Source organism: Abramis brama (assembly GCF_963993115.1).
Source record: "Abramis brama genome assembly, chromosome: 8".
Classification (NCBI taxonomy): domain Eukaryota; kingdom Metazoa; phylum Chordata; class Actinopteri; order Cypriniformes; family Leuciscidae; genus Abramis; species Abramis brama.
The window spans coordinates 29915240-29940866 of record NC_139970.1 but is presented as its reverse complement, the minus strand read 5'-3'; the positions used below and the strand labels follow the sequence as shown (position 1 = coordinate 29940866).

Sequence of the window (25627 nt, the reverse complement as noted above, 5' to 3'; positions counted from 1 at the left end):
ATATATGCTTTCCTCTCAGTTACACTATAACATCACATTTCTGTTTGCAAGGGAATGTGACATTAAACCTCCAATCCACTGATCTCATAATAATTTCAGAAAAATGTCATATTCACAGATGTGAGATTCAGCCTCTTCATTTTTATTTTTTTTTATTTTTTTTATATATATATTTCAGAGTTGTGTTTGTCTATACTGAAGGTCTTCTTTCTATATTTCACCCTTATAGGACTAAATTTGCTTATATCATGTGTACAACCATGATATTTGATGAACCAGAAAAACAAAATAGCTACTGTTTAATAGACGTGTGATCTTCATGATATGATTATTTTGTCAAAACCATACATTTTATGTCTGACTGAGATGATAAATCAGTAGATCAATGACAGTTAAAATAAAAAATATTAATTAATTCCTTGAAGTAAACAATAAATGCCAAATTGTATGTATTTTGTCCTACTCAGTGTTAATCATAATCATCATAAAAGTTATTATTATTGTGATTATTATTATTAGTAGTAAAACCAAAAAGGTAATATCTGATTATTAATAGACATAATAATAGTAGGCCTAATATAAGACTTATATTACATAATAATAAGACTAAGAACAATTTATTAAAAGCTATCATTATTATCATTAATAAAACAATTTACAAATTAAAAAATAACATATTAAGGCCATATACAATGTATTTTTTTATATTTTTTTTTTAGCTTTTACAATCATCGTAACATCTCAGCTTTAATAATTTACTTTTACTTGTGTTTTTATTTCCAGAATAACTTTGACATTTTGTTCTGAGTATATATTTCTGTCGAACAAAAACAAACCATTATCACTTCTTATCCACAACAATGTATGGAATACCACAGAATTCCCATCTAGGGGCCGCTGTGTGGTGGGAGGAGCGGAAGTTGAGGAAGTCGTGTATTAGATCGGGGGATGAAGAGCCCGTGTTTGTTCTAACCGTGCGCCGCAAGAGTTCAGGAAGCGTCAATAAAACCGTCCAGATACTAAACACACACGGTCCCTCGCGCGCACTTATCGGGACTGTGACACGCGCACGGCTGGATCAGGACACTTTTGCATTATGCATTCGGACTGCAGGCTGCTGGGATGGACGCGTCGGTAATGGTGGGCAGAGGGACCGGAGGGGCTGCGGTCTTCATCCTGATCGTCTTCATCGTACTCCTCGGTGCCAGAAGCTCGCGGGCGCAGAAGGGTACGTGATCTTCCGATGGGGATTAAAGTTTTTATGAGTTGGGAAACTTCTCATAAACTGCTTCACCACCTCTGGGTTTGGGACCGATTGTGGTTTCACAACAAACTCTCGGGGTGGTGTGGTGTAATGGTACATAGTGGTATCTGAAAGGTTGTAGGTTCAAACCCAGGCTCGGTTCATGAATAATCACAATTGTGTGTTCGATCAAGACAGACACTAATCCACACCAGTAACTAACCAAGACTAGCAGGACTGAACCTGTAATAAATCCAATGGGTAAACACTATAAATAACGGAGTTTGTGCTGTATAATTGCGCGTACATTCTTGCATTCTTACATTGTTGCTGTGCTACAGCTGGAGCAACAGAAGAACGTGATGACGCAACGCCTGACATGGGCCGCGCGCTGCCCTCGCTGCTTTCCCAAATATGTAGTGAGTTCATGTGTTGTCCAGTGTCAAGCTGGAGCGTTTAACAGCAGTACGTGTTTTTTTTAACAGATTTAGTCCTTCTCATGTAATCTGAAGTTAACTCAGTAAGTTTTTGCCAGTTAGTTTTACACCTACAAAAACAGCACTTCTGCAAAATACCATAAAAATATGCACACTCACACAAGTTGAAGACTACAGATATCAGTCCTCTTGATAAAGATGTTTGATTCTACATGGAGCGAGTTGCCCCCTCATGGATGACACCATTTTGAAGTCACACGATTTGTCATGTACTTCACTGTTACTAGATTTCTTTTTCTCCAAACCCCCCAAAAAAGCCATTAAAAGGTAGAGTAGGTAATTTTCAGAGAGGCTAGCAATAGTGAGCTAGCTTTGAAAGCACAAGATCCCACCCTCCCTTCATAGTGCTTTACAAAGCCACGCCTCCTTCAAAACACATGAATGCGTACAGCAGGGAGCAAACAAAAGCGCCACGAGAGACAGCATTAAACTACCTCATGTCTCAAAGCACATAACATTACAATAATAATGAACATAACTCAAAGAGCACTGACCTGTACCACCTGACTGCTGCAGATTCATTTCCCCGTTGATAGTGTTGCCATTGAAACGCATAATTTCGAGTCACGATTCGCTCTGAGTATAACAGGTTACGGGTTTCCATCTCTTCCATGTTACAGTAGTTATGGCTTGAACGCAGCATAAGCTCGTTGTTTTGGTGATTGATGTCTGTCTAGCATGAAAAGCGCTGATGATGATGTGTGATGTCTGCGCAAGCAGGGTGCGCAGAGGTATGAAAATGCATACGCTGACAGGCAGGAAGGGCATCAGCTGCATCTGAAATTGCATACTTCCCTACTAGGCAAAAAACAGTATGTGACAAAAGAAGTATGTCTGAATTCACAGTACCAATAAAAGAGTAGGCAAAAAGTACCCGGATGACCCACTTGCCATGAGGCCACGGAGGAGGATTTATGAATGGCAGTGAAGCGATGTAACTGATGCTGGTAAGGGTAACATGGCGAATGTAGTACGTCTGGATTACATTCATACTACACACATTCGTACTGTATAGAACTTACTTTTTAGCGGTCGTGAAGTAATTACATATTCAAAATAAGTGCCTACTCATGAGAGTATGCGATTTGGACATTGTAATGTATTAGCCTATTGCATATATATTGCAATGATCGGAAAACATTTTATGGTCCTACGTCTTCCACAGACGAAATATATACACATAATTACATTTAGACCACTTAACTTAGTTATTGCTATCAGGATGTGAAGAGACTTTCAACCAGCATGACAAAAAATGTTTCTGGAACAAATCGGCTACCATGCCTTTAATATTGTTATATTGTCACAAAAGGTCAAAGTTTGTTAAATAAACTGCTGCTTAATATTTTTGTAGAAACAGTGATACATTTTTATCAGGATTCTGTGATGAATAGGACGTTATAGGACAATATCTTTTGTAACATTATAAATATATTTACTGTCACTTTGATCAATTTAATGCATCCTTGCTGAATAAAAGTACTAATGAGAAATTTTCAGTGAAACATGAGACAAATAGCCCCAGTTTCTCATACTGACTGTTATCTGAATTAGCTGACAGTGCGTTCAGGGCATACAACTTTGTAAATGTAAGGTTTGTGTGGGTGGAGTAAAGCTGAGGGAAACACTGAGTCTAGAGGTGTAGGTGTGTGTGTGTGTGTGTGGAGGGGGCTGTTGTTTTTGCTCCGGGGGTCTGAATATTGTCCAGCAAGGATTACGTAACAAGAGCGCAAGCTGAGTTTCATTCGGTGTGTAAACGCGTGACAGGCGGCGCAAGCAGCTGCAATGCAATGCGATCTCATCTCTCTGTCTCTCTGTTTCTCCCCTCTAGAGATTCAACAAGGAGCTCTTTTACACAATTTCCAAGCTAAACATTTCACCAAATGAAGTTTAAGTCTTAAGTGACAAAAAAATATCTGTTCTTAATTTGGGTACTTTCTGTTTGTCAAATGGTATTCTTTGAATTGCCTTGGAATAACATTTTAAGATCACAGTGCATTATGTATATATATATATATAAAAGTACCTTTGAATTTGAGCTCTGCAGGGTGCTTGATCGTTTCTGGATGTTTTTCAGGGGACGGCTGTGGACACACTGTGTTGGGTGTGGGCAGTGGGAGCCTGGCGTCATTGTTGTACCCTCTGTCCTATCCCTCGCACTCCGTGTGTGAGTGGGAAATCAGCGTGACCGCTGGACTCACAGTCCTTGTGCACATTGCGGATCTTGATATCGATACAAACAACTGCCAGGTCTCTTACCTGCGACTTTATAATGGCATCGGACCAGGACGAGCGGAAATTGGTGAGAAACACTTATGGACTTGATGTGTTGTTGTTGTTTTTTTCCTGGTCCTCAGTCCCATTTGTACTTCCAATACAAATGGAGAGAAGAAGGTTAAAAAGTTACTTTTCTTTTCAAAACTTTTGTGATCCACAGGCCTGTTACACCTGGTAATAATAACATTTGTACTAGCCAAAAAATTGCCAGAAACTGATGTTAAAGTCACCGTGAAATCAAAATTGACTATTATTTTTTTTTAAATGGAATACTGCAATGTTTGTTAATAATGTTTTATCTGTGCACAATACATTATATATCAAAATTCATGTGCCCTTATAATCTTTTAGCAAAAATATTAACTCGCACCCACAAGATCGCATCAATTAGCAAGCAACAATGATCCAATCGATTCCCACTGGATAAAATCAAGTCATGCCCTACAGTATTTCTTGTTCAAGAAGCAGTTTCATTCTAATATACATCAGAATATGGAAGAAAAGATGTATGCAATTTCCTTTTCATATCAACTTTAAAAATGGGTGTAAACAGGGTCTTGGTAATGGCAACAAAAATGTCCACTAATGTACAGATTGTTGTCTAGTAAATGGAAATTGAGTATCATTCTCGTTTCTCTCTCTGCAGTGAAGTTTTGTGGAGGGAGAGAATGGAGAGACGCTGTCATAGAGTCGGAGGGGCATCGGGTCACAGTTCAGTTCATGAGTGGACCGCACAACAACGGCCGTGGCCTCTTCCTCTCATACACCAGTAGTCAGCACAAAGGTAACCATTCTGGAACAGATTTTTTTATATATTTATTGATAGTCTTCACCTTTTTCAAAGCTTGGGGTAGATACAGACCATGTACTAGTGGTGGAACGGTACATAAAAATGATGGTTCGGTACGTACCCCGGTTTGGTATGCTATCAGCACAGCAGGGGGGGAAACAAACCATGTTGTTTGTTGTTGCTGTTGTTTTATTAAACAGTAGTTTACTGAACAAACTAGGTCTTTCTTTAAATTAATAAAAAGTCAGTCAATATTCCTGGAACTTTCAGCAACATACACTGCAGTTTATGGTGCTGTTGTAATTGGGAGAGGAGATTTGAAGTGCATGCTCTTTTAGGTGCAAAATGTGTTAGCAAAATATTTTAGAATAAGATTAGTATTATTGCCTTTCTATTTCGGCAATTGTTCATCACAGTCTTCAGTGTCACATGATCCTTCAGAAATCATTCTTAATATGCTGATTTGGTGCTCAGGAAACATGTCTTACTATCAATGTTGAAAAATGGTTGTGCTGCTTAATATTTTTGTGGAAACAGTGAAATCTTTTTCAGGATTCATTGATGAATAGGAAGTTCAAAAGTCACTGTTGATCAATTTTATGTGGTTTTGCAGAAGAAAATTTCAATTTCTTTAAAAAAAAAACTAAAAAAAAACCTTTTAAAGGGTAGTGTATGTGTGCAAGTGCAAGCTTGTGATTTGTATGAATTAGTGTTGTTGAAGTAGGCTTGGATGTCTCGGGACACAAAAAAGAGCTGCTATGGAAACTTTGTGTGTGTTTGTCCATCCAGATGAGAGTGACGGACATCATGTGAAACTGATTATTTCAGGAGTATGTTTCTGACTCTCAGGGTGTTAGGGTTTTTCCTGGTTCCAGGGTGCGTCCTGAGAGCTTATGAATGACAGGCGGTTCATTTAACAGATGCGTCAATAATTTAAAGTTATTCATGGAAATGATGTAATGGCCGTTAGTTCTTATGTCATACTGTGCAAATGTGTCTTAGAAATGGAAATGCATCCAAGCAACTAGATTTTTTCCACTTTCTTACAAATGTGAACACTTTCCTGTGCGAAAGTGGATGCCATGCTGCTAGGGTGTTGTGGGCGGTTGCCAGGTGGTTGCTTACTTGCCAACTCCTGAGTTTCTGTCATATTTTTGTCCCTAGTTTTGGCTCGGGTCCCTCCTTCAGTGACTTTCATTAAATACGCTGATCGTTGAATGAAGAAAAATAGCATCCATGTCTGTAGCATTGATGTCTTGAAGTCCAAAGTATACTTCAGCTTTAATGCGAATGCTTAGCGTATATATACAGAATACAGGTGCTGGTCATAAAATTAGAATATCATCAAAAAGTTGATTTATTTCAAGAATATATTATATAGACTCATTACATGCAAAGTGAGATATTTCAAGCCTTTATTTGTTATAATTTTGATGATTATGGCTTACAGCTTATGAAATCCACGAAATCAAAATCCCAGAAAATTAGAATATTACATGAAATGACAGTAATTACACAGTAATACCATGGTCATTGAACCAGGTTTTGGTTATTTTGGCAGTGTGGGCAGGTGCAAATCCTGCTGGAAAATGAAGTCAGCATCTCCATTGAAGCTTGTCTGCTGAAGGAAGCATGAAGTGCTCTGGAAATGTCCTGGTAGACGGCTGCGTTGAGTGGACAGCACAGTGGACCAACACCAGCCGATGACATGGCTCCCCAAACCAACACAGACTGTGGAAACTTCACACTGGACTTCAAGCATCTTGGATTGTGTGCCTCTCCATTCTTCCTCCAGACTCTGAGACCTTGGTTTCCAAATGAGATGCAAAATTTGCTCTCATCAGAAAAGAGGAATTTGGTCCACTGTGCTTTATTAAATCCAGAGTCAACGCAGCCGTCTACCAGGACATTTTCAGAGCACTTCATGCTTCCTTCATTTTCCAGCAGGATTTGCACCTGCCCACACTGCCAAAAGAACCAAAACCTGGTTCAATGACCATGGTATTACTGTGTAATTACTGTGGGATTTTGATTTCGTGGGTTTCATAAGCTGTAAGCCATAATCATCAAAATTATAACAAATAAAGGCTTGAAATATCTCACTTTGCATGTAATGAGTCTATATAATATATTAGTTTCACCTGTTAAGTTGAATTCTTGAAATAAATCAACTTTTTGATTATATTCTAATTTTATGACCAGCAACTGTACATAAGTTGCATTCACGGCATGTTGAAATTACCACAGTTATGAGATTCGACTCGAGATTGTAAGAAGCGTTCGCATCTTTGTGGAACGCTTCCTTGTTACATTGTGGTTGTGTCTATTGATTACTACAATCGATTCATTTTTGATTTTGGTGTTAATAATGTTGCCATAGAAACGCATAATTCAGAGTCTGAGCAATAGTTTGCAGAGTCAGTCTCCAATAATTAGTTGTTCCGTTTCTGTTTCTTTTTTTTTATATGGTGAAACAGTAGGCTGGGTCTATTGAGTGTTAGTACTAATTAGTCAAAAAAACATTCAAGGAACATATGTGAGAAAAATCTGCCTGTGTGTGTACATTACATGCTAATAATGAAATTTTAGTCACATGCACTGTACACATGCTAGTGTAGGCTATACTTAAGGCTTTAAAATATTATAGCTGTGTACGTCACACATACCTTTATGTACACGTAAAAACGAGCAAACATTTGGATTTTTTCAATTAGTGATGTGATTGAACTCTAAGCATGAGAGAAAGTAGTGCTAGTTATTTAGTAATAATGTCTAATGCTACAGGAAAGTTTCAGTTTGTGATTGTTGAAACTTCAGTGTAAGCACATTTGTGAAGAGGTGCTCTTTACAGCATGGCACATCCTGAGCCTCCAAATCTCTGGAATCACAGCTGTGCACTCTTGTGTTGGATGTGTCTTAACAATGACATTTGCACTTTGACCTCTGGGGCTGTCTGAGGTCAGGGGTTCACACTGCCATGTGGGAGCTACACCTGTTTACCGCAGTACTGAGAGACTGTGTGTGTGTGTGTGTGTGCGCGAGAGAGAGAGAGAGAGAGAGAGAGAGAGAGAGAGAGAGAGAGAGAGATCATATTTCCCATGAGTCAGGAAAGAGACAGATGAATCCATGCTGTGGGTATGAGTAATGGGTACAATAAAACCACAAAATACCTTGAACCTTAGATGCGCTCACACAGTCATACACAATTGTGTCAGGACATTTTGCACCGCTCACTTTTTCTTCAAAAAAAGTAACGGATGAAAATCTAGTTGGTATTGATCTGTTCATTCAGATAGAGGCTTTTATCCACAAAAATGAAACCTAATACACCAATATGTTACGCCACTTACTGAATGGCCAGTGTGCACTTAACACACACGCATAAATGGCTGCATATTTTCTTTGTGTGGAAGGATGACATTAATCAATAGTTACCATGGCAACCGTCTAATGTGCTCTTTTATAAAATGCGTCTCTCTTTTTTCATCTTTCAGACCTCATCACCTGTCTGAAGAAAGGAGAGCACTTCAGTGAAGCGGAGTTCAGGTACCCACATTTATAGCTGTCTGTGTGTGTGTGTATGTTCTTGCGTATGTGTGTCTCATTTTCCCAACCTGCATTTGCAGTAAATTCTGTCCTGCTGGATGCCTGACTGATTTCGGAGAGGTTTCGGGAACCATACCACACGGATACAAAGACGTAAGTATGCCACTATTGAGTGGATGTTGGATTAAAGGTTTAGTTCAGGCAGAAATGAAAATTCTGTCATCATTCACTCACCCTCATGTTGTTCCAAACCTGTATGACTTTCTTTCGTCTGTTGAACACAAAAGATGCTTTGAGGAATGTTGGTACCCAAATAGTTGATGGTAGCCATGAACTTCTACAGTCAATGGCTACTGTCAACTGTCTGGTTACCAACATTCTTAAAAATGTATTCCTTTGTGCTCAACAGATGAAAGAAACTCATGAAGGTTTGGAACAACATGAGGGTGAGTAAATGATGACACATTTTTGGGGTGAACTATCCCTAAACGCAAAGTATACTTCAGTTTTAACGTGACCATGAGCATACACATACACCCAAACGTGCAGCCTTTCAAAGTATACTCTGTTTGATAGTGTGTGCAAACACAGGTGGTCAACACACACACACACACACACTAGTATAAGGATTCATCCTTGTCCAGTGTTTTGCTATTTATCTCCAGAAGTTAAGAGTGATAAATGTCTTTCTTTGTACTCTAGAGTTGTACTGTTGAGTTGCGTGTATTATCCCCTCACTTTATCGCTAATCTTTTTTTGTTGCGGTCCTGGGTGGGTTGTAGCTCTTGTTGTTGTTCCATCTCTGTTTCTTTTCTTTTTTTTACTACTTGTGAAAGTGGCTGGGCCAGTATTGCCAACTTGTGGACAAACTAATTTGGAGAAATAATGTGTTACGACTAAAGTATACTTCAGTTTTGACGCGAACGCTAAAAAATGTGTACAGCCGAACACGCAGTCTTTAATAGCCGAACACTGCAGTTGATAGTGTGCGCGAACACGGACTCTTGACTCATGCACACTTTATCTTTGACCAGTGTCTGTGCTATTTCTCTCCAGAATGACCGATACAAATGTACTTTTTTAAACTAGAGTCGTCTGTATCTCTTAATTCTCCTCACACAAGCGTTTGTCAATGCGGACGTCAATTGTTGTTGTGTTCTTGCTGTTGTTCCGTTCCCCCGTCCCCTAATTAGTGCAAAAATTAAGGCACACATGCGAACTGAACGTACAGGGTATGCGCAGTTAGAAGAATCTGTCTGTGCACATGCAGTACTAGCATACTATGCTGATGATGAAATTCACTGTACACATACCCTAGCATACACTTAAAAACCGAAGCATACTTTGAGCTTTAGTCACTCTTTTTCATGCCGCTACACTGAATGAGGGTCGAAGCTTTTAATCCTCAAAAATGAAGTAAAAGCACACTAAAGACATTTTAAAAGTGCTCCATTTGACTTATGCACTATATTCCAAGTCTTCTTAAGTTGTACCAGAAAACGACTGACATTTTAAGCCGCTATTCATTGATAATCTTTGATATTGATAAGCTCTCAATTTGAGAACCACTGCGACCAGATTGAGTCATTGAGTTCACTGAAAATATCTGACTCGGACAAACCAGACACCGCTCAGGGACACAAGAAGTGTGGGTGCGGGTGCTCTTGCCTCTTCATTATATGGTTTGTTTATCCTCTTTAACTGTGGTGATTCAGTTATTGCTCTTCAAAGTTAAATATTCTCTTTGGATCAATGTTTGAAAATGTTCCATCTGAATTCTTTACATTCTTCAGCAATGTTAATAAAAATTGTCCTTCATTCCATAAGGAATGTGTATTAATGTGGTGCAAGAGAGAAGCTATTTAGAAATTCTTTCTTCAGTGAACTGCATCTTTTTAGAAAAGGTTGGTCATTGAAAACATTGGTAGCTGCAGAAAATGGTCTTTCAGGCTCTTGAGGTTGCACAATTGCACAGATAAGCGATTATATCATGTAATGTTTAACTATTTGCTCATACTTCAAAGCAATAGTATATTTTAAACACTTATTTAATTTAGCGTTTCTGCCTGCTCTCTTATCAGGCTTCCATTGTAAGTGCATCGCCTATAAATGTTTTTAAATGTCGGTGGTCAGCAAAAGCATGCTGAAGATGCTTTCAGTTGCATTTAACAGCAGAACATTTCTAAGAGTGACCACACACTGTTTTATCTGTACATTAGGTCATTTCTGATGACCTCATCATTGCTTTAATGCTTCCTGTTTGCTTTAAACTGGATGATTTCACATGTGAATTTGTCAGTTTGAACACAATAGGCAGTTGTCTTCTGAGAGCGTGTTTTTAAGCTTGAACGTGGTTGAGTTTGAGGGAAAGACAGAGCGAGAAGCAGGCGTTCTTTTGAAGTTAAGTCATTGTAAATGATTCTGTGTGTCACTTTCAGAGCTCTTGGTCTCCTAGGGGCGTGTTGGTATGCGCGTCTGTGTGTTTGGATGTATGTGCGCGTGTTTTTGTGTGTGTATGACAGTGTGTTTCTCAGGGAGATGTTAGATCAGGTTTGGCTGAATGGTTTTCTAATGCAGACCAGCTGACAACAGTCTTGTTTCTCAGCTCAGATACACCCTCAGAATTAGTGTGGGGCCCATATGACGCCTTGCGAACGTGTGTGTGTGTGCTGAGTTTTTTGTGGTCAGAGCAGTGTTTTATTTTGCCCAGAGGAAGTGGTGTGTGTTTGCGGTGTCGTTGTGTGTGGGTGTTGAGAGTTTGCCTAGTGTGTGTGGGTGTTGAGAGTTTGTCTAGTGTTTGTGGTCTCTTATTGGTTTGGAGTCCCAACTCTGTGTGTGTATAATCAGACCTGTATTTTTTTTTTCCTTTTTAAACTAGCAATTTTACTATTATTCCAGTGCCGGGCAGCAAGTGGCTCTGGCCTTGTACACATTGCAGATAGATGCAGTTGTTATTTCTCTTCTGAGTGCTTTAAGTCCTCCTGCTTATGAGTTTTGGAAGTCGTGATTTCACTATGATGTGCATTCGAGTGTCACCGTGAATGTAAGTGAAACATAAAACACGCATCTGTGGATCAGATTGCTTAAAAGTGTTTATTAGGAGTGTTTTTCTTTCTGACAGGCTTATAAAACTGATTTAAATGCCTCTGATTATATTGCTTTCACATGCACTACAGACATTTAAGCCTTAACTGAAGTGTGCAGTCTTGATTATTTATTTGATTAATTGTGCATCCTTTGGACACAGACAACTTATTAAGAAAGACATGAAGCTTTTAAGCTCTAATTCAACAAAATTGAGGGAAGGGTGCACATTAGGTGTGTAAATGACACTTGCATTTTGTCCTTTATGTGCTGCCACAGCAGATGGCAAATGTGGTACATTTCCTGTCACTTCATAAGCTGCTAAATGAGTTGTATTTTCTGGCAAGCTTTATTGCTATTCTTCTTCAATAGTCCCCAAAATGCATGCAGAATAACACTGTATAGTCAACATTCACAATTGACATGATTCTTTAATGGACACCAACATAATTTAGTTTTAGAATTCACAAATTCATGTCGGCAACCAATTTTTTTTTTCTTAAACAACTCTACAAAGTTGATGAGAGCAGAAGAAAAGAAAATTGTCATCGTTTATTCATCCTAATGTCATTCCAAACCCGTTTGACTAATTTTCTTCTTTTTTGAAAAAGTCTATACAAGAAAAATCAGTGGGGTCCAATCTTGTTTTAGTTTTTTCAAACAGTTGAAACATTCTTCAAAACATCTTATTTATCTTATTTTGTGTTCCACATGCAGAACAACATGAGGGTGAGTAAATGATGACACAATTTTAAGGTTTGGGTTGACTTTAATTAACAAAAACTAATTGGTACATTTGTCAGCTATGACTATTTGTCAGCTATGACTAAAAACTATGGTTTTCACAATGTATGCAGTAACCTTGAGTTTAAGGTTATATGAGCGACTCATTTATTCTGTACACAGCACACACTGAAAGATAATTTAATGAGTTTCTTTCCCGTAAATACACTACCAATCAAAAGTTTGGGGTTGGTAAGTGTAAAATAATGTTTTAAAGAAATCACTTATGCTTTTCAAAGCTGCATTTATTTGATCAAAGCGTAAAAACAGTAATGTGAAATATTATTACAATTTAAATTTAAGTTTTTCCTGTGATGGAAAAACTGAATTTTCATCATCCATCACTCCATCCTTCAGAAATCATTCTAATATGCAAATTTTGAAATAAGAAACATTATTATTGTCCACAGTTGTGCTGCTTAATATCTTTGTGGAAACTGCAATACATTTTTTCCAGAATTCTTTGATGAATGGAAACGTCAAAAATACAGTATTTATTTGAAATGGGAAATCTTATGTAACATTATAAATGTCTTTACTGTCACTTTTGATCAATTTAATGCATCCTTGCTGAATAAAAGCATTAATTTCTTTCAAAAAAAATCATACTGACCCCAAACCTTTGAGCAGTATTGTGTACGCATTTGTCATTCCCAAAACTTTACAATGTGTTTGTGGCCTGTGAGAACTCTGTGTGTAACTCAGTCTAAACTCTGCAAGAAGTTCCTCTTATGATTCATTCATCATTCTTTATCATAGTGGCATAAATGATACCACTGCAATTCTGCTTCAAGGATGTGACCTCATCATGCCAAGTCACAGCTTGTGGGTTTTAGGTGAGTGAATCAGTGCCAGCTGTCTTAATGTCTCACCGTCTCTTTCTGCAGTCTTCTCCACTCTGTCTGGCCGGTATTCATGCAGGTGTGGTCTCCAACACTCTGGGGGGGCAAATCAGTGTGGTCAGCAGCAAAGGCATCCCACACTACGAAAGCTCACTGGCTAACAATGTGACATCTGTGCCGTGAGTAGCCCATTTGCATTCTTGCTTGCTTTCTTCATGGGAAAATCTATTTAATTTGATTACTGGGCTTGCAAGGCATTGCAGTTTTGAAATGTCTCTAAACTTTTTTCTTATTCGTTCTGCAAATTTATTCTGTTGAACTGCTTAATACAGGGGTTTTGCATTAGGAAACATTATTATAAAAAATAAAAAAAGTTGGAAACTCAAAAAGTTGGATACTTTCAAGTTGGAAAGCATTTAATGATTTTACAAGATTTTATGAAAGCTATAGTCATATATTGCACTCTTATTTTGCAAGAGTGCATTGAGGTGAATTAATGATTAAGTACTGTCATAAACATCAAAGCAGCACGTGGATCCATCTTGGCTTTATGAATCGTTTGTTGCCATAGAAACAAATACTTTTGAGTCAGAGGACCCAAACTGCTCTAAATTGTCATCTGGTAATTATGGTAATTCCGACATGCCGTAAACACAGCATAAGTGACAGCTTAACATTTGCATACTGGATGCATTTATTTGCAACCACCTATAGCCGTCTACACTGCAAAAATCGTGTTTATTCTCATGTACAAATCTAGTACAAATCATGCTGTGTGCAAAACATCTCCGATGCAGCATTTCATTTAAACCGAATGGAAGCCCATAACCTAGACTTACTAAAGCATTTTGCTGCCTTGCAAGCACTGGTATTTCCTTCTGGAAATTCAAACCTAGTTTGATTCCTTTCTTTGGTTGAGTTTTTTCCCATTTGTGTAATAAATTGATTGATTGGTTGACAGAATGATAGCCCTGTGTCAATCTGTGTAATAAGTTGATTGGTAGACAGAATGATAGCTCTGTGTCTTTCTCCCTCTTACAGTGGAAATCTCTCCCCCAGCCTTTTTACTTTCAAGACTAGCGGTGAGTGAATCAGTAATGTATAAAACTTTTTGTCTTCTCTATTTTTTGAATGTGCAGTACTCTCCAGAAACCAAAATAGATTAAAAAAAAAGTTTATATAACTTGATTTAATAAAGAAGTTTGTTCTTTATTCCTGTCACTTTTATAGAAATGACCTACACCTTGATGATCTAATAATAGAAACTTTCATTTTCTCTCTCTGTAAGGTTGCTATGGCACTTTGGGTTTGGAGTCGGGGGTGGTCAGCGACTCTCAGATCACAGCCTCGTCGGAGTGGGAATGGGGCGGTCACGGAAAGGAGCCCACCGTCTGGGGCCCCACAGGGGCCCGCCTCAAAACACCGGGACGCCCGTGGGCAGCAGCCAACAGCGACACAAAAGAATGGATTCAAGTGGACCTGAAGAAAGAGAAAAAAATAACAGGTAGAGTTTGTGTATGAGAGAAAAGATCAGTGTTTTCATCTACTGTATGTCTTGATTGATCATTCAGTTGAATGTACTTCTCAGGTATTGTGACCACTGGCTCCACCCTCCCAGAGTATCAGTTTTACATTTCGTCCTATGAGGTGTTATTTAGCCATGATGGACGGCAATGGAAACCCTATCAAGAAGTGGAATCGGATAAAAACAAGGTATGGAGGATTTCCTTAGTACTCTGGAGGATATAGTATTGTAATAACACGTAAAAAATACAAATATTGGGTAAAATTAAAAAAAAGTTACTTTTTCTTTTAAGTATCAAATTAGCTAGGTGTATTATCAACATTTGACTTGTCCCATGTACCACCTTGATTTTATATATATATATATGTATGTATATATGTGTGTGTGTGTCTATTGTCGTATTCTAACTGCTGCAGAATGACATCACTGTTTGTATATTTCCAGGAAAAAGGGTTTTACATTCCTGTGGTTTAAGGACCCTGAAATTAAAGTGCACTCTGTGGTCATTAATAATGAATGTCCATTGACTGTCAGGGAGCTTAACGAGAAGCGCATTGATTTGGCGTAAATAAGATGGACCTTGGTCTGAGGCCAAATGTTCTTTGTTGCCAAGACAATGTGTCCTTGTGTCTCTGTAACAGATTTTCCAAGGCAACACCAACTATTTCCAGGAAGTACGGAACAACTTTATTCCTCCAATTGAAGCACGGTTTATCAGAATATGTCCCTTCCAGTGGCACCAGAGGATTGCTCTTAAAATGGAGCTGCTGGGCTGCCAGCCGCATGCAGGTGAGACTAATCTGAGAAATCTGTCTCCGATTTGGCCAAGTAGCTATGCTAAACATGATTGGATCTCTTTCTGTTGGTCAGCGAGGCCAAGAATCTTCCATCCAGCCCCTCCTCCCCCTCGCAGAAAAAGCACAGTGCCCCCCCTGCAGGAGAGGACGACACACACGCCCAACATCCGAAACACCACCATGCCTCCGCACTCTCACGATGGTAAAAGCATTGTTTATTAAGTTAATTAACATATGTGCTAGTGAGCTGCCTTGCCGTATATTTAGACAATGACATCTACTTTCTAAGGGGTCATTTGTTTAAAAATGCAAGATGCAGGGCTGTGAAATGAAAAAAGGTCATGTTTTTCAACTTGAGCACCAGGTTTTTAGAACGGTGTTAAACATGTCCATCTAGCGTATGTTTACATAGAAAAAACAATGGAAAAGCAGCGCAGTGAATGCAAAACGTGTTCTTTTTGAATGGCCTCTCAGGCAGCTTTCTTAGTCAAATGGAACATCATAAATGGCCGATTTAAGATGTTTTATATAGACCGCAAACTCGCTTCTCATATGAAGTGCACTGATTTAGGTTTTACAGTTGATTCTAGCAGTCTCATTTTAGTATGTTGCCAAGTTAAAACTCAAAGTAAACAACAAAAAATAAAAAAATGGGTGAAATTGTCCCTTTTTAATTAGTTGAATCAATCTATCAATACTGTTTAGTACTGAATACAATATTTATAATCAATATAATCAATCCTTAAATCGATGTGTCATCTTGCATGAATTTCTGAATTGTTTTCTGAGATTGCCTTATCCACAAAGGGCACAAGCAGTGCTATCTAGATATTGGATAGTGATGCACAATATATCGGCACCGATATTATTTTTATCATTTAATTTTTAAGTATCATTTGATATTTAATTGTGCATGCTTATTTTCCAATTTAACATTTAGATTACCTTTGCCATTAACTTAGTCACATAATATTTATACATTAATAATTTGAAAACACTGTTAAATTTAATCTTTAACAAATCTCCATTTGTATCCAATTTGTATGAATATACTGTTTTTTTATACTGTATATTATAATGTTGTGATGCCAAAATTCACATATTTTTCACTTTTATTTTAGACACAATTGTATACATTTGAATATTTAAGATTGTTATCAGATGTAACATTTAACTGGAATAGCCTTTATGTTATGGAGCATGCTTATGATGCCTAAAAATATTGTCTAGGTAGGCAGTTCACTAGGGTTTTGAACCGTTCTAACGCTAGATTAATGTTATTAATGTGCTGTGTAAATGTTGCAGAGGTGGCACTGGTGGCAGTGTTGGTCCCTGTATTAGTGCTGGTTCTGACAACCCCGGTGTTAGTGATGGTGTGCTCGTGGCTGTGGAAGAACAGGTCAGTACAAAAAAAAAAACTAAACGTTTAGGCATCTCAAATTATTTCAAAATCACCAGCCAAAATATTTCAGCCTCTTTTTAAAACCTTGTTCATAAAAATTCAAACCTACAGAAAAAGCCCAGAGGTGACTTATGAACTTCCGCACTGGGAACGCACAGGTGCGTCTGTTCTCACTTGTTTCCTCTTATGCATTTTCCCCTACATGAATTATTAAATGTGTGTAAATGTGTGTTTTAGTGTGGTGGAAGAGTATGAAACAGCTGTTGCCCTCTAAGCTGGATGGAGACGACTGTGTTCGTTACAGTTCCACAGCCCGAGTGGACCACCAGAGACCCCGAGTGGAGCCTGCAGGTACACATACAAACAAACTTGTAGATTTATGTTCCCCAACAAACCCTTTAACAATCTATTTTCTGCCTTTCCCATCTGCTTAGAATATGCCCAACCGCTTGTCACCGGTACCATGGCCTCTCTCGGACAAAGGTCAACGTTTAAACCTGAAGAGGGCGATGCCCCCGAGTATGATGCACCTATTCCCCCGGAACATTACCATGCTTACGCTGAGCCCCTTCCTGCTTCTGGCACTGAATACGCTACACCAATCATGATCGACAGGGCAAACCACCTATCAGGAGGCACTCTACCATTCAGGGGCCGTGGTTTAGTGGCTCGGACAGACAGCAGCCAATCAGCAAGCTCAGCCTATGACACACCCAAGAGCACATCTGATCAAGCCACACCCACAGAAGGACAGTTGTATCAAGTACCACAGAATACCCACAATGCACCGTGTCAGAAAATAGACTGAACAATCACAGAAGAGTGGACCCTTTTGGAAACCCTCGGCTGAACACTACCTTTCCTAGAAATCTGCAGATCAGAATGTGCGCAAACGTTCCGCTCCTAGCCATCTCAAATTGTGCGCCGCGCAAGTCCTATCACTGAAATAACACAAAGGAATGTCAGGAGAGAGAGAACAGCAGAGATCTCGTTACACTACTGTGTTTGGTGGGTGTTTTGTGTGTTCATGCGTCTAAATGTGTGTGTACGAGTGCATATATGTGACTATGCTCTGCTATCAAACTGTGAGTCTTTAGATATCTGTGCATTTTTCTGAGAGCGGAGATGTATTCATCTCGATCGCTCATTGTCAGGCACATTTTTTCCCCCTTAGGCAAAGATATTTTCATCAAAACCGCCCTTGTGCAGAATAACAAATGATCAAATTTCAAATTAATCGACAAACACTCTCATAACACTGTGATTCACTGTCATTTTGCACTGTTGGATTGTATTCTGCTGTTACATAGGTGCCTTCTTTGTGACATAGCAACACAGACTGGTTTCTCTACTTCTGTTCCATAACCTAGTGAGTTAACTTGCTTTGTACTGCCTTAATAGACAGCTGCCTTATTAGTGCAGTATACCAACTTATAGGGAGTAAATTTGACATTGATTCTCCTAGCTAGCAATACGATATTTACTGATACCTCATAACATGCTGCAATACATTTACAATTTTATTAGATAAAGGGGCCTGTGATCAATATTGATATTTTATGCCTATTTTAGTTCATAGTTCAGTTACATATTTTTTATTAACTTACAAATGCAACCAAAATATAACCTTTTATTTAACTCTCTAAAATGTGCAAATCCTACATCCCAATTGGGACATCCACAACAAAAATACTTATTTTTTAAATAATATAGAAAAATAAATAATGAAAATCATCATTTGCTTAGAGATGAGCAATGTCATCAGTCAAGAAAGTCTTTCTGTGCTCCCAAAATGTGCAAATCCACATTAGGACAAACAAAATTAGGTACTGAAAAAATATATACTTTTTAGCTTTTAGCCACAGATGTGTTTTTTTTTTTTAGCTTCAGACTTTAATTGCATCCAGTCAGAGGATATCAAACTGGAGGATATTTTGAGCTGATTTTTGTTTTTATTTGTCATGCAATTCCTAGCAACGAGGCAACTGTTTCTGCTTTCTGAGTTTGTGTTCAGAATGACTCATAAAGCCAATAAGTATATGATGCCTAAAATTTTAAAACTTGTTCAGATTTGAAAAGCGTGTCCTGTATTCCAGCCTTTAGATGTCATGCTTTAGATAGGCAGCAACTCGCCTGCTCACAATTTGTAGTTTGATGTTAGCATATTGCTAAGCTAACACCTCAGTACTCTAAGCAGCACAAAAATACATTGTACACAAATATTTATAAAAATATTCAGTTTTACTTATATTTAACTAGTTTTTATTAATACATTTCAGTATTGAAAGACGTATGTGATTATTTAAAATCATCAGAACATTTGTCTCCACTCATCCGCCATCTTGGATTAATTTTTTTCATTGATGTCACTGCAGTAAAGCCTGCCATTTGGAGCATGACTGTGATGCCTTGATTGGCAGCTCACAAGGTTTTGGAACAGATTTTTGTTGATTTTGCATCATTTAGTTAGTCTGAATTAATTAAAGAAGGACCGACTGACAAAGATTTATTCAGCACAGGAAATAGCAATGCCTTTGTTTAAAAAAAAAAAAAAAAAATGGTACAGCGATGGTGCTGGTGCTTCATTTTCAAATTCCATGGAAAAGTCCTCTGTGCATGACTGCGCATACACATTTATGCAGATATATCTTTAGTCATGCACGTGAAAACCTGTGCCATGCAAAGATCCATTTTTTCCTGCTGATGTGTCTTGTTTTAATATTCCCAAACCACTAACAGGTCAAGTTTAAGCTACCAAGCATGCACTGCTTCCACGGTTACACTGTCCTAGTGGATCCTTTACGAAAGGTGAACCTTTAGTGGTCAAAGGTTAAAGAGCAAGATACAGGATGCCGACATTCTTGCCTATAATAGGATTCACTCTGTGCCAAGTTGTCTTTATATCTTTTTTTTTTTCTTTTTTTTGTGGTTGACTTGAAGACCAAACAACTTGATGGATAATCAGTCCAAACATATTATCCATTTGATTTAATGTTATCAGACCAAACGTTGCCTCACGCTATGAATTTTGGATACCAGGATGTTGCATGTTCAAACTCAGATTTGTACACTGTTACGTTTGTCATTTACTACAATATCTGACAAGTCATATTTCGGTACTTGCGTTAGTTTACTGGCTTAAAGCAATGAAATGTCCACAGTGGTGGCACTATGGACATGTATGTGTGTTTCAATGTATTTGTGAGTTTAAAAGTATACCAGATTCAGTCGTGTTTGTGCATGTCTGCTTATAGTTTTTGAAATCTTATCAGAGTTGTATGTAATGTGTTTCTGTGCACTGTATCCACAAGCCTGTGTGTGTTCATGTTTGTCTGCCGTTCACTGTACATCTGTCTCTAAATGATGATTGGTACTGTAGATTGATTGTATAGAAAAACAATTTAAAAATTGTAAATTTAAGTTTTATTAAAAAATAAAATGTAATTACAAGAAATACATTTTTTTAGACTGCTGAATTTAGGAATCGTTCACTGGCCTTCAATTTATGCAGCAGTGCTATTTCTCATATTTATTTATTAACCATTAATATAACACAATTTAATAATGTGACCTGAGCAGTTGAAATCCCAAAGCACAATATCAAATATTTTGAGCTTCAAAATATTAATGGGTAGATGACAATATAAGACAAATATTTCGATTTAATATGCTCCTGTGATACAAATTTCCCCAAATATTAGCGTCTGACTGAATGACGAATGCGTTATGCCCAACGTTTCATGCTGACAAAAAAAGCCACTTTGTAAACTATTTGGAGTGCTGAAAGCGCATAAATACATACGCCAAATGTGTAAACTGATGCATTCTTCTTTAAAAATAACACATAATGTATGCTGTATAACAAGTAAATGTAGTGTTGAGCAACCACAGGTGGTGGTTTGTTATCGCGTGTTCACATATCAGGATTTCGTATAATGTCACAGACGCCCCCTGCTGGTAGTTTACTGATATACTGCGTACTAATGGAGTACGTACTGTATCCTTTTTTTTAATAGTATGTTAAACATTATGCAATTCTTTCTGGTTAATTAATCACACTGGAAATGGAAGATCAAGTCAAATGTCCCCTTTGTAAACTGCACTTTTACATACGTACTTTTACGAGTATGTACTGTAGAAAGTAAATTTGCATACTTTGCACTATATTATAGTCATTACAGAAAGCATAGTTAGTTAGTAGTATGCTATTCCAAACTTAGATTATGTCAGATGTGAAGAGACCTCAGTGCAATGATTTTAGACATCTGAAAATTATTAATTAACCATTATTCATTTCCTGTCTGGAAATACAGGCCAGTTTTTACATTTCATCATCATAATACAGTGGGGTTCAAAAGTCCACTTGCAAAAATGTTTGTATTTTGCCATTTTCTACTTTAATACAGATTATTTTTTTTCAATTACAAATTATAAGCATTACAACTTGCATGAAAAGTTCAATCGAAAAATTAGCACAGATCACGCACTTAATCTCTATTTTTAATCCCAGATTTTCAATGTGTGTTTTTGAATGCCACTGTATATAAAACTATTAATATTATTATGGAACCATACAAAATGGGTTTTGGCCAAAAAAAAAAAAATTCTCATAATTAGATAGGATGATATGTACAATGTATATGTACAATTAAATTGCTTCCAATATGCCTATAATGGCAATGTTTGTCATTCTTTTCTGATGTGCATTTCCTTCTTCCTTTGGCTTATTCCTCCATGTTCTTGCCCTTTTTGCCCACTTTCACAAACACCATTGTGAGTCCAATAGCTGCCACCAAGATCAGTCCACCGGTCACCAGGTATGCTATGGGCAGGAAGTAATTCTGCCCACCAAACCAGGTCACCATGGAGATCACCAGCTCCTTCTGACCTTGAAAGGGCTCAACAGGAAAATCTGAAGGTATTAGTCAAGGCTAAATCTAAGATAGAAATGAAATGGATACATATAGGCCCGGTTTCACAGACAGGGCTTAGATTAAGCCAGGATTAGGCCTTAGTTCAAATAGGACATTTAAGTAGCTTTTATAAACGTGCCTTAGAAAAAAACATGGTGTGCATCTTGAGTCAAAACAATGGCACTGACCTATTTAAAGATATGTCAGATATGCAAGTTGCTTTTAGTTAAAACAGCTCAAACATGCATTTTAGTCTGGGACTATCTTAAACCTTGTCTGCCAAACCAGGGGATAGTGTCTTAAAGGGATAGTTGGCCCAAAAATGTCAATTCTGTCATGATTTACTCATCCTTATGTTGTTCCAAGCCTATATGACTTTCTTTCTTCTGTGGAACATCAAGACGTTATTTTTTAGAAATGTAAGAGCTATACATAAAATATGTTGTGCTCCGCAGAAGAAAGTAAAGGGATATTTCACCCAAAAATGAAAATTGTGTCATCATTTACTCACCCTCGTGTTGTTCCAGACCTCTATGAGTTTCTTGTTGAACACAAAAGAAGATATTTGTTTTATATTATTATCTATTTGTTAGATATTACCAACATTCTTTGAAATATCTTCTTTTGTGTTCAACAGAAGAAAGACACCCATACAGGATTGGAACATCATGAGGGTAAGTAATGACAAATTTTTCATTTTTGTGTGAACTATCCCTTAAGTCATAGAGGTTTGGAACGACATGAGAGTGAGTAAATGATGACAGAATTTTCATTTTTGGGTGAACTATCCCTTGAAATGAACTAAGGTAATAAGGTGAATAAGGTGTAATAAGTTTCGTCACCAAACCAAAAGCCTGGCTGTCAGTGCTGCCGAACCCTCTCCTTCCATTTACAACCAATTCTGTCCTCCATGAGCAAAGGATACTGTAAATTATAGAGATGCTGTAGTTGCCACTGGGCAGGCCTTGATTGAAAGGCCCTTGAGCACGATTGAGAACCCCATAAAGCTTTTTGAAATTAGGGAAGGCCGCCTCTCTCATCCAAACAATCAGGTCGTCATTTATGAAGCCATTGTTGTTGGAGTCTGTGTCATCCAGCTCATAAACCGGACGCTGCCAGTATAAGGGCTGAATCGTGCCTGAGAACAAACAGAGAGACAACAATGAGAAAAAGAGACACATGCTCATAACACATGCAGCATATGGTGGAGTGTACCTTCAAAGGCTTGTCGAAGTGTGAATGTGTTGTTGGTCGGAGGGTTACGGAACTTGACATTTTTGTCCGTGTACCAAGCGATGCCCTTCCTGTAGAGTGGAACTTGTACTTCTGGCTCATTCGTTGGATAATAAATCACTGTAAATGAGTCTAAAATAAAAATAATATGGTATAAACAAATCACAAGCAGCAAGCAAAATGGCTTATTAGCATAATACTAACATGTGTCTCACCGTTGAACATGCTGTTGGCCACAGCACCACATGGGGCAACGGGTACTCTGTTTGCATCGTAATCGAACGGAGCGCAGTACGAACTCGGTGCCTACGTGAGCAATAACATCTTGGATGTGATAACAGCGCTACTAATATGAAGCATAGTGAGATCAAATAAAGACAGACGTTATTTTAATCAGTGAGTGGGAGGGATGAGGAAAGAGCGTGAAAAAGGAGTGCAAACAGAAGGGGAGTGAAAGAGACGTCCAGCACCTTCAGGTTGTTCTTCCTCCCCACCATCTGTGCATCATCGCGGGAGTCCATGTACCTCCGCAGGTTCTGATGAAAGTTCCTCAGACCGTAGTAAAAGAATACATCGCCCTGAGGGAGACAGCATGCTATCAGACATAGTACTACATCATGTTGAAAGGAAACACGCTGATGACAAATTATGAAGCTCATATGGTGTCTCAATTAAATTAGGAATCAGACATTTGTAATATGAATTTAATTTAGGATGTCTTCTCTCTCTTTTTTTAAAGTACGGTTTGAATACTCTAAAATCTGAAGCACAGAAACTTTACCACAGAAAATAATTTGAAAAATTAGACTTAATTAATTACGTTATTTGAGTTTATGTAAATCATCGTTTTACCAGTGGGACTTTTCTAGGCAGAAAACACTCAAATTCTGCTGGAAACAGTGCATGAAACCAAAGTTAGGTTTACTGGTTTTAAATAGTCATGCCAGGAGTTCAAAAATGGTATATTATTTATAAAATTGGATTTAACTTTGTGCAGACAAGGCTAGTGAGTGATACACTAGTATCATGTATGCATAAAAACTAATTTTGTATTTTGCACACAATTTTCCTTTTCAAAACATCATTGTTGAAAACAGTTGTGCTGCTTAATATTTTTTTTCAAAGCCATAATGCATGTTTTTTCAGGTTTCTTTGATGAATAGAAAGTTCAGAAGAACATTTTCACTTTTGAGCAGTTTAATGTATCATTGCTGTATAAAAGCATTACTTTCCTTTAAAAAAATCTTTAAAACTTTTGAACGGTCAAATCACTTCTTGAACTGACCCACCGAAAAGTTTTGGGGAATGTAGAACTGGACTGAGCACGTGCAGGGCGTTCTGGTGTTGATGGCATGCTTCCGCTTCTCGAAGCATTGTTCACATGTTCCAGCTTTAGTGTAATCCACCTATGCAGCAGAAAGAACAACATACGACATGAGTGTAAAATGTGACTGTGGTTGGATTTATGGCAGCACATACTCCAAAATGTTGTGATGTGGTGCTCGTGTGGTTTGAATCCCATTCACCCCTTTTCTTTCCATCATTTATAAATGTGACCATACTGAGCAATTTTCTTTATAGAGGTACCATAATGTAGCAAACCAGATTTTTATGCTTAATAAAAACAGAGTGATGCCCATGCAAATGCTGCTGTCATTTTGCTATATGGTTGCTAAGATGTTCAGGGTGGTTGTTTACTGGCCCAATTTAAAATAGCGCACCCCCAAGGCTATGATATTCTGGTCTGTAGATATGGCTGCCTTAGCAAGCCATGCTAATAACAAACAAGACAACAATCATGGTCATATGTAGTTAGTCAGCTACTTTAATTAAACAACTAAATTGAATAAGTGCTAATGTAATGACTTTGAATAAAAAAAGTCTAACAATTTGTTTTTTGACCACCAACCGAGGAAAAGTTTAATAATAGCAAAATGAAACCAATATTTTGAATTGATCAAATGACAAATGTTAGGTCTACATTATGAGTAAAAATAGCAAAAGGACTTTACATTATGAGTAAAAATAGCAAAAGGACTTGACTAATACATGAAGTTACACTATAAGAACACAGTAAGTTCATTTGTGGGTTGTGTTGATCTTGTTTCCAGAGGAACACATCCTTCTGATCTGTTTCCCCACTTCCTGCTGTCTTGCACATTGGCACTTGATAAAAAAAAACCCCGTCTAACCTTCAGTTCGTGTGTTTTCTGAACAGTGATGAGGAGCCAGACGCCCAGAAACAAGCACACGAGAGAGAGGATGTAGAAAGTTGGCAGCACGGTCTGTGCCGTGAGAGATGGAGACCAGGCGGGTAACCTCTGCTGTTTAAATGCGGAGTTATCCGGACGCCTCGACAATGGCCCTGTGCCTGCCTGCTTCTTTCCCATCTCAGATTCTCTGCAACTTCACAAAAATAGTAATAATAACACAAATTCAAATAAGAAAGTGTTTCATTTAACTGCCACCGAAGGAAGTTTTCCCAGTTCCCAGTATGACTGAACCTTTGAACCTTATGTGACTGTTAATTATTAACTACAACCACCCCACCTTATACACACAGAGCAGTTCTCCCTGTCTTTAGCTCTGACTGTGAACCTCCCCAGCGCTCCACACATTCTTTTCTATCAGAACTGAGTCTCTCCTCATTCCTGGACTCTGCCGTAATGTGTGGGAGCCGCATTTGAATAAATGT

At 38.0% G+C, this 25627-nt stretch overlaps 2 protein-coding genes across 2 annotated transcripts; one reads left to right on the top strand and one right to left on the bottom strand.

The window, feature by feature from the left end:
• The first annotated feature begins 931 nt into the window (after positions 1-931).
• On the top strand, positions 932-20240 carry dcbld2 (discoidin, CUB and LCCL domain containing 2). The gene is made up of 15 exons (XM_084121864.1): positions 932-1228; positions 3818-4042; positions 4664-4801; positions 8302-8353; positions 8434-8506; positions 13108-13241; positions 14104-14144; positions 14351-14566; positions 14651-14775; positions 15229-15376; positions 15458-15586; positions 16690-16783; positions 16898-16944; positions 17024-17137; positions 17221-20240. The coding sequence occupies exons 1-15, from the start codon at positions 1123-1125 to the stop codon at positions 17592-17594; spliced, it is 2016 nt and encodes a 671-aa protein (XP_083977990.1). The 5' UTR covers positions 932-1122; the 3' UTR covers positions 17595-20240.
• Positions 20187-25627, bottom strand: tmem30c (transmembrane protein 30C). Its single transcript, XM_084121865.1, has 8 exons — positions 25483-25627; positions 25125-25338; positions 24222-24338; positions 23403-23510; positions 23148-23238; positions 22915-23064; positions 22625-22837; positions 20187-21698 (listed from the first exon to the last, which is right to left on the bottom strand). The coding sequence occupies exons 1-8, from the start codon at positions 25548-25550 to the stop codon at positions 21511-21513; spliced, it is 1149 nt and encodes a 382-aa protein (XP_083977991.1). The 5' UTR covers positions 25551-25627; the 3' UTR covers positions 20187-21510.

What these genes read in the sequence shown, in the direction of transcription:
- dcbld2 (XM_084121864.1), top strand. Translation starts at nt 1,123, where the DNA reads ATGGACGCGTCGGTAATGGTGGGCAGAGGGACCGGAGGGGCTGCGGTC. An exon ending in TACCACACGGATACAAAGAC is followed by an intron (nt 8,507 to 13,107) that starts GTAAGTATGCCA and finishes CTCTTTCTGCAG; the next exon opens with TCTTCTCCACTCTGTCTGGC. An exon ending in TCGTGGCTGTGGAAGAACAG is followed by an intron (nt 16,784 to 16,897) that starts GTCAGTACAAAA and finishes TCAAACCTACAG; the next exon opens with AAAAAGCCCAGAGGTGACTT.
- tmem30c (XM_084121865.1), bottom strand. Translation starts at nt 25,550, where the DNA reads ATGTGTGGAGCGCTGGGGAGGTTCACAGTCAGAGCTAAAGACAGGGAG. An exon ending in AACTGCTCTGTGTGTATAAG is followed by an intron (nt 25,339 to 25,482) that starts GTGGGGTGGTTG and finishes ATTTTTGTGAAG; the next exon opens with TTGCAGAGAATCTGAGATGG. An exon ending in CAGCATCTCTATAATTTACA is followed by an intron (nt 21,699 to 22,624) that starts GTATCCTTTGCT and finishes TAATACCTTCAG; the next exon opens with ATTTTCCTGTTGAGCCCTTT.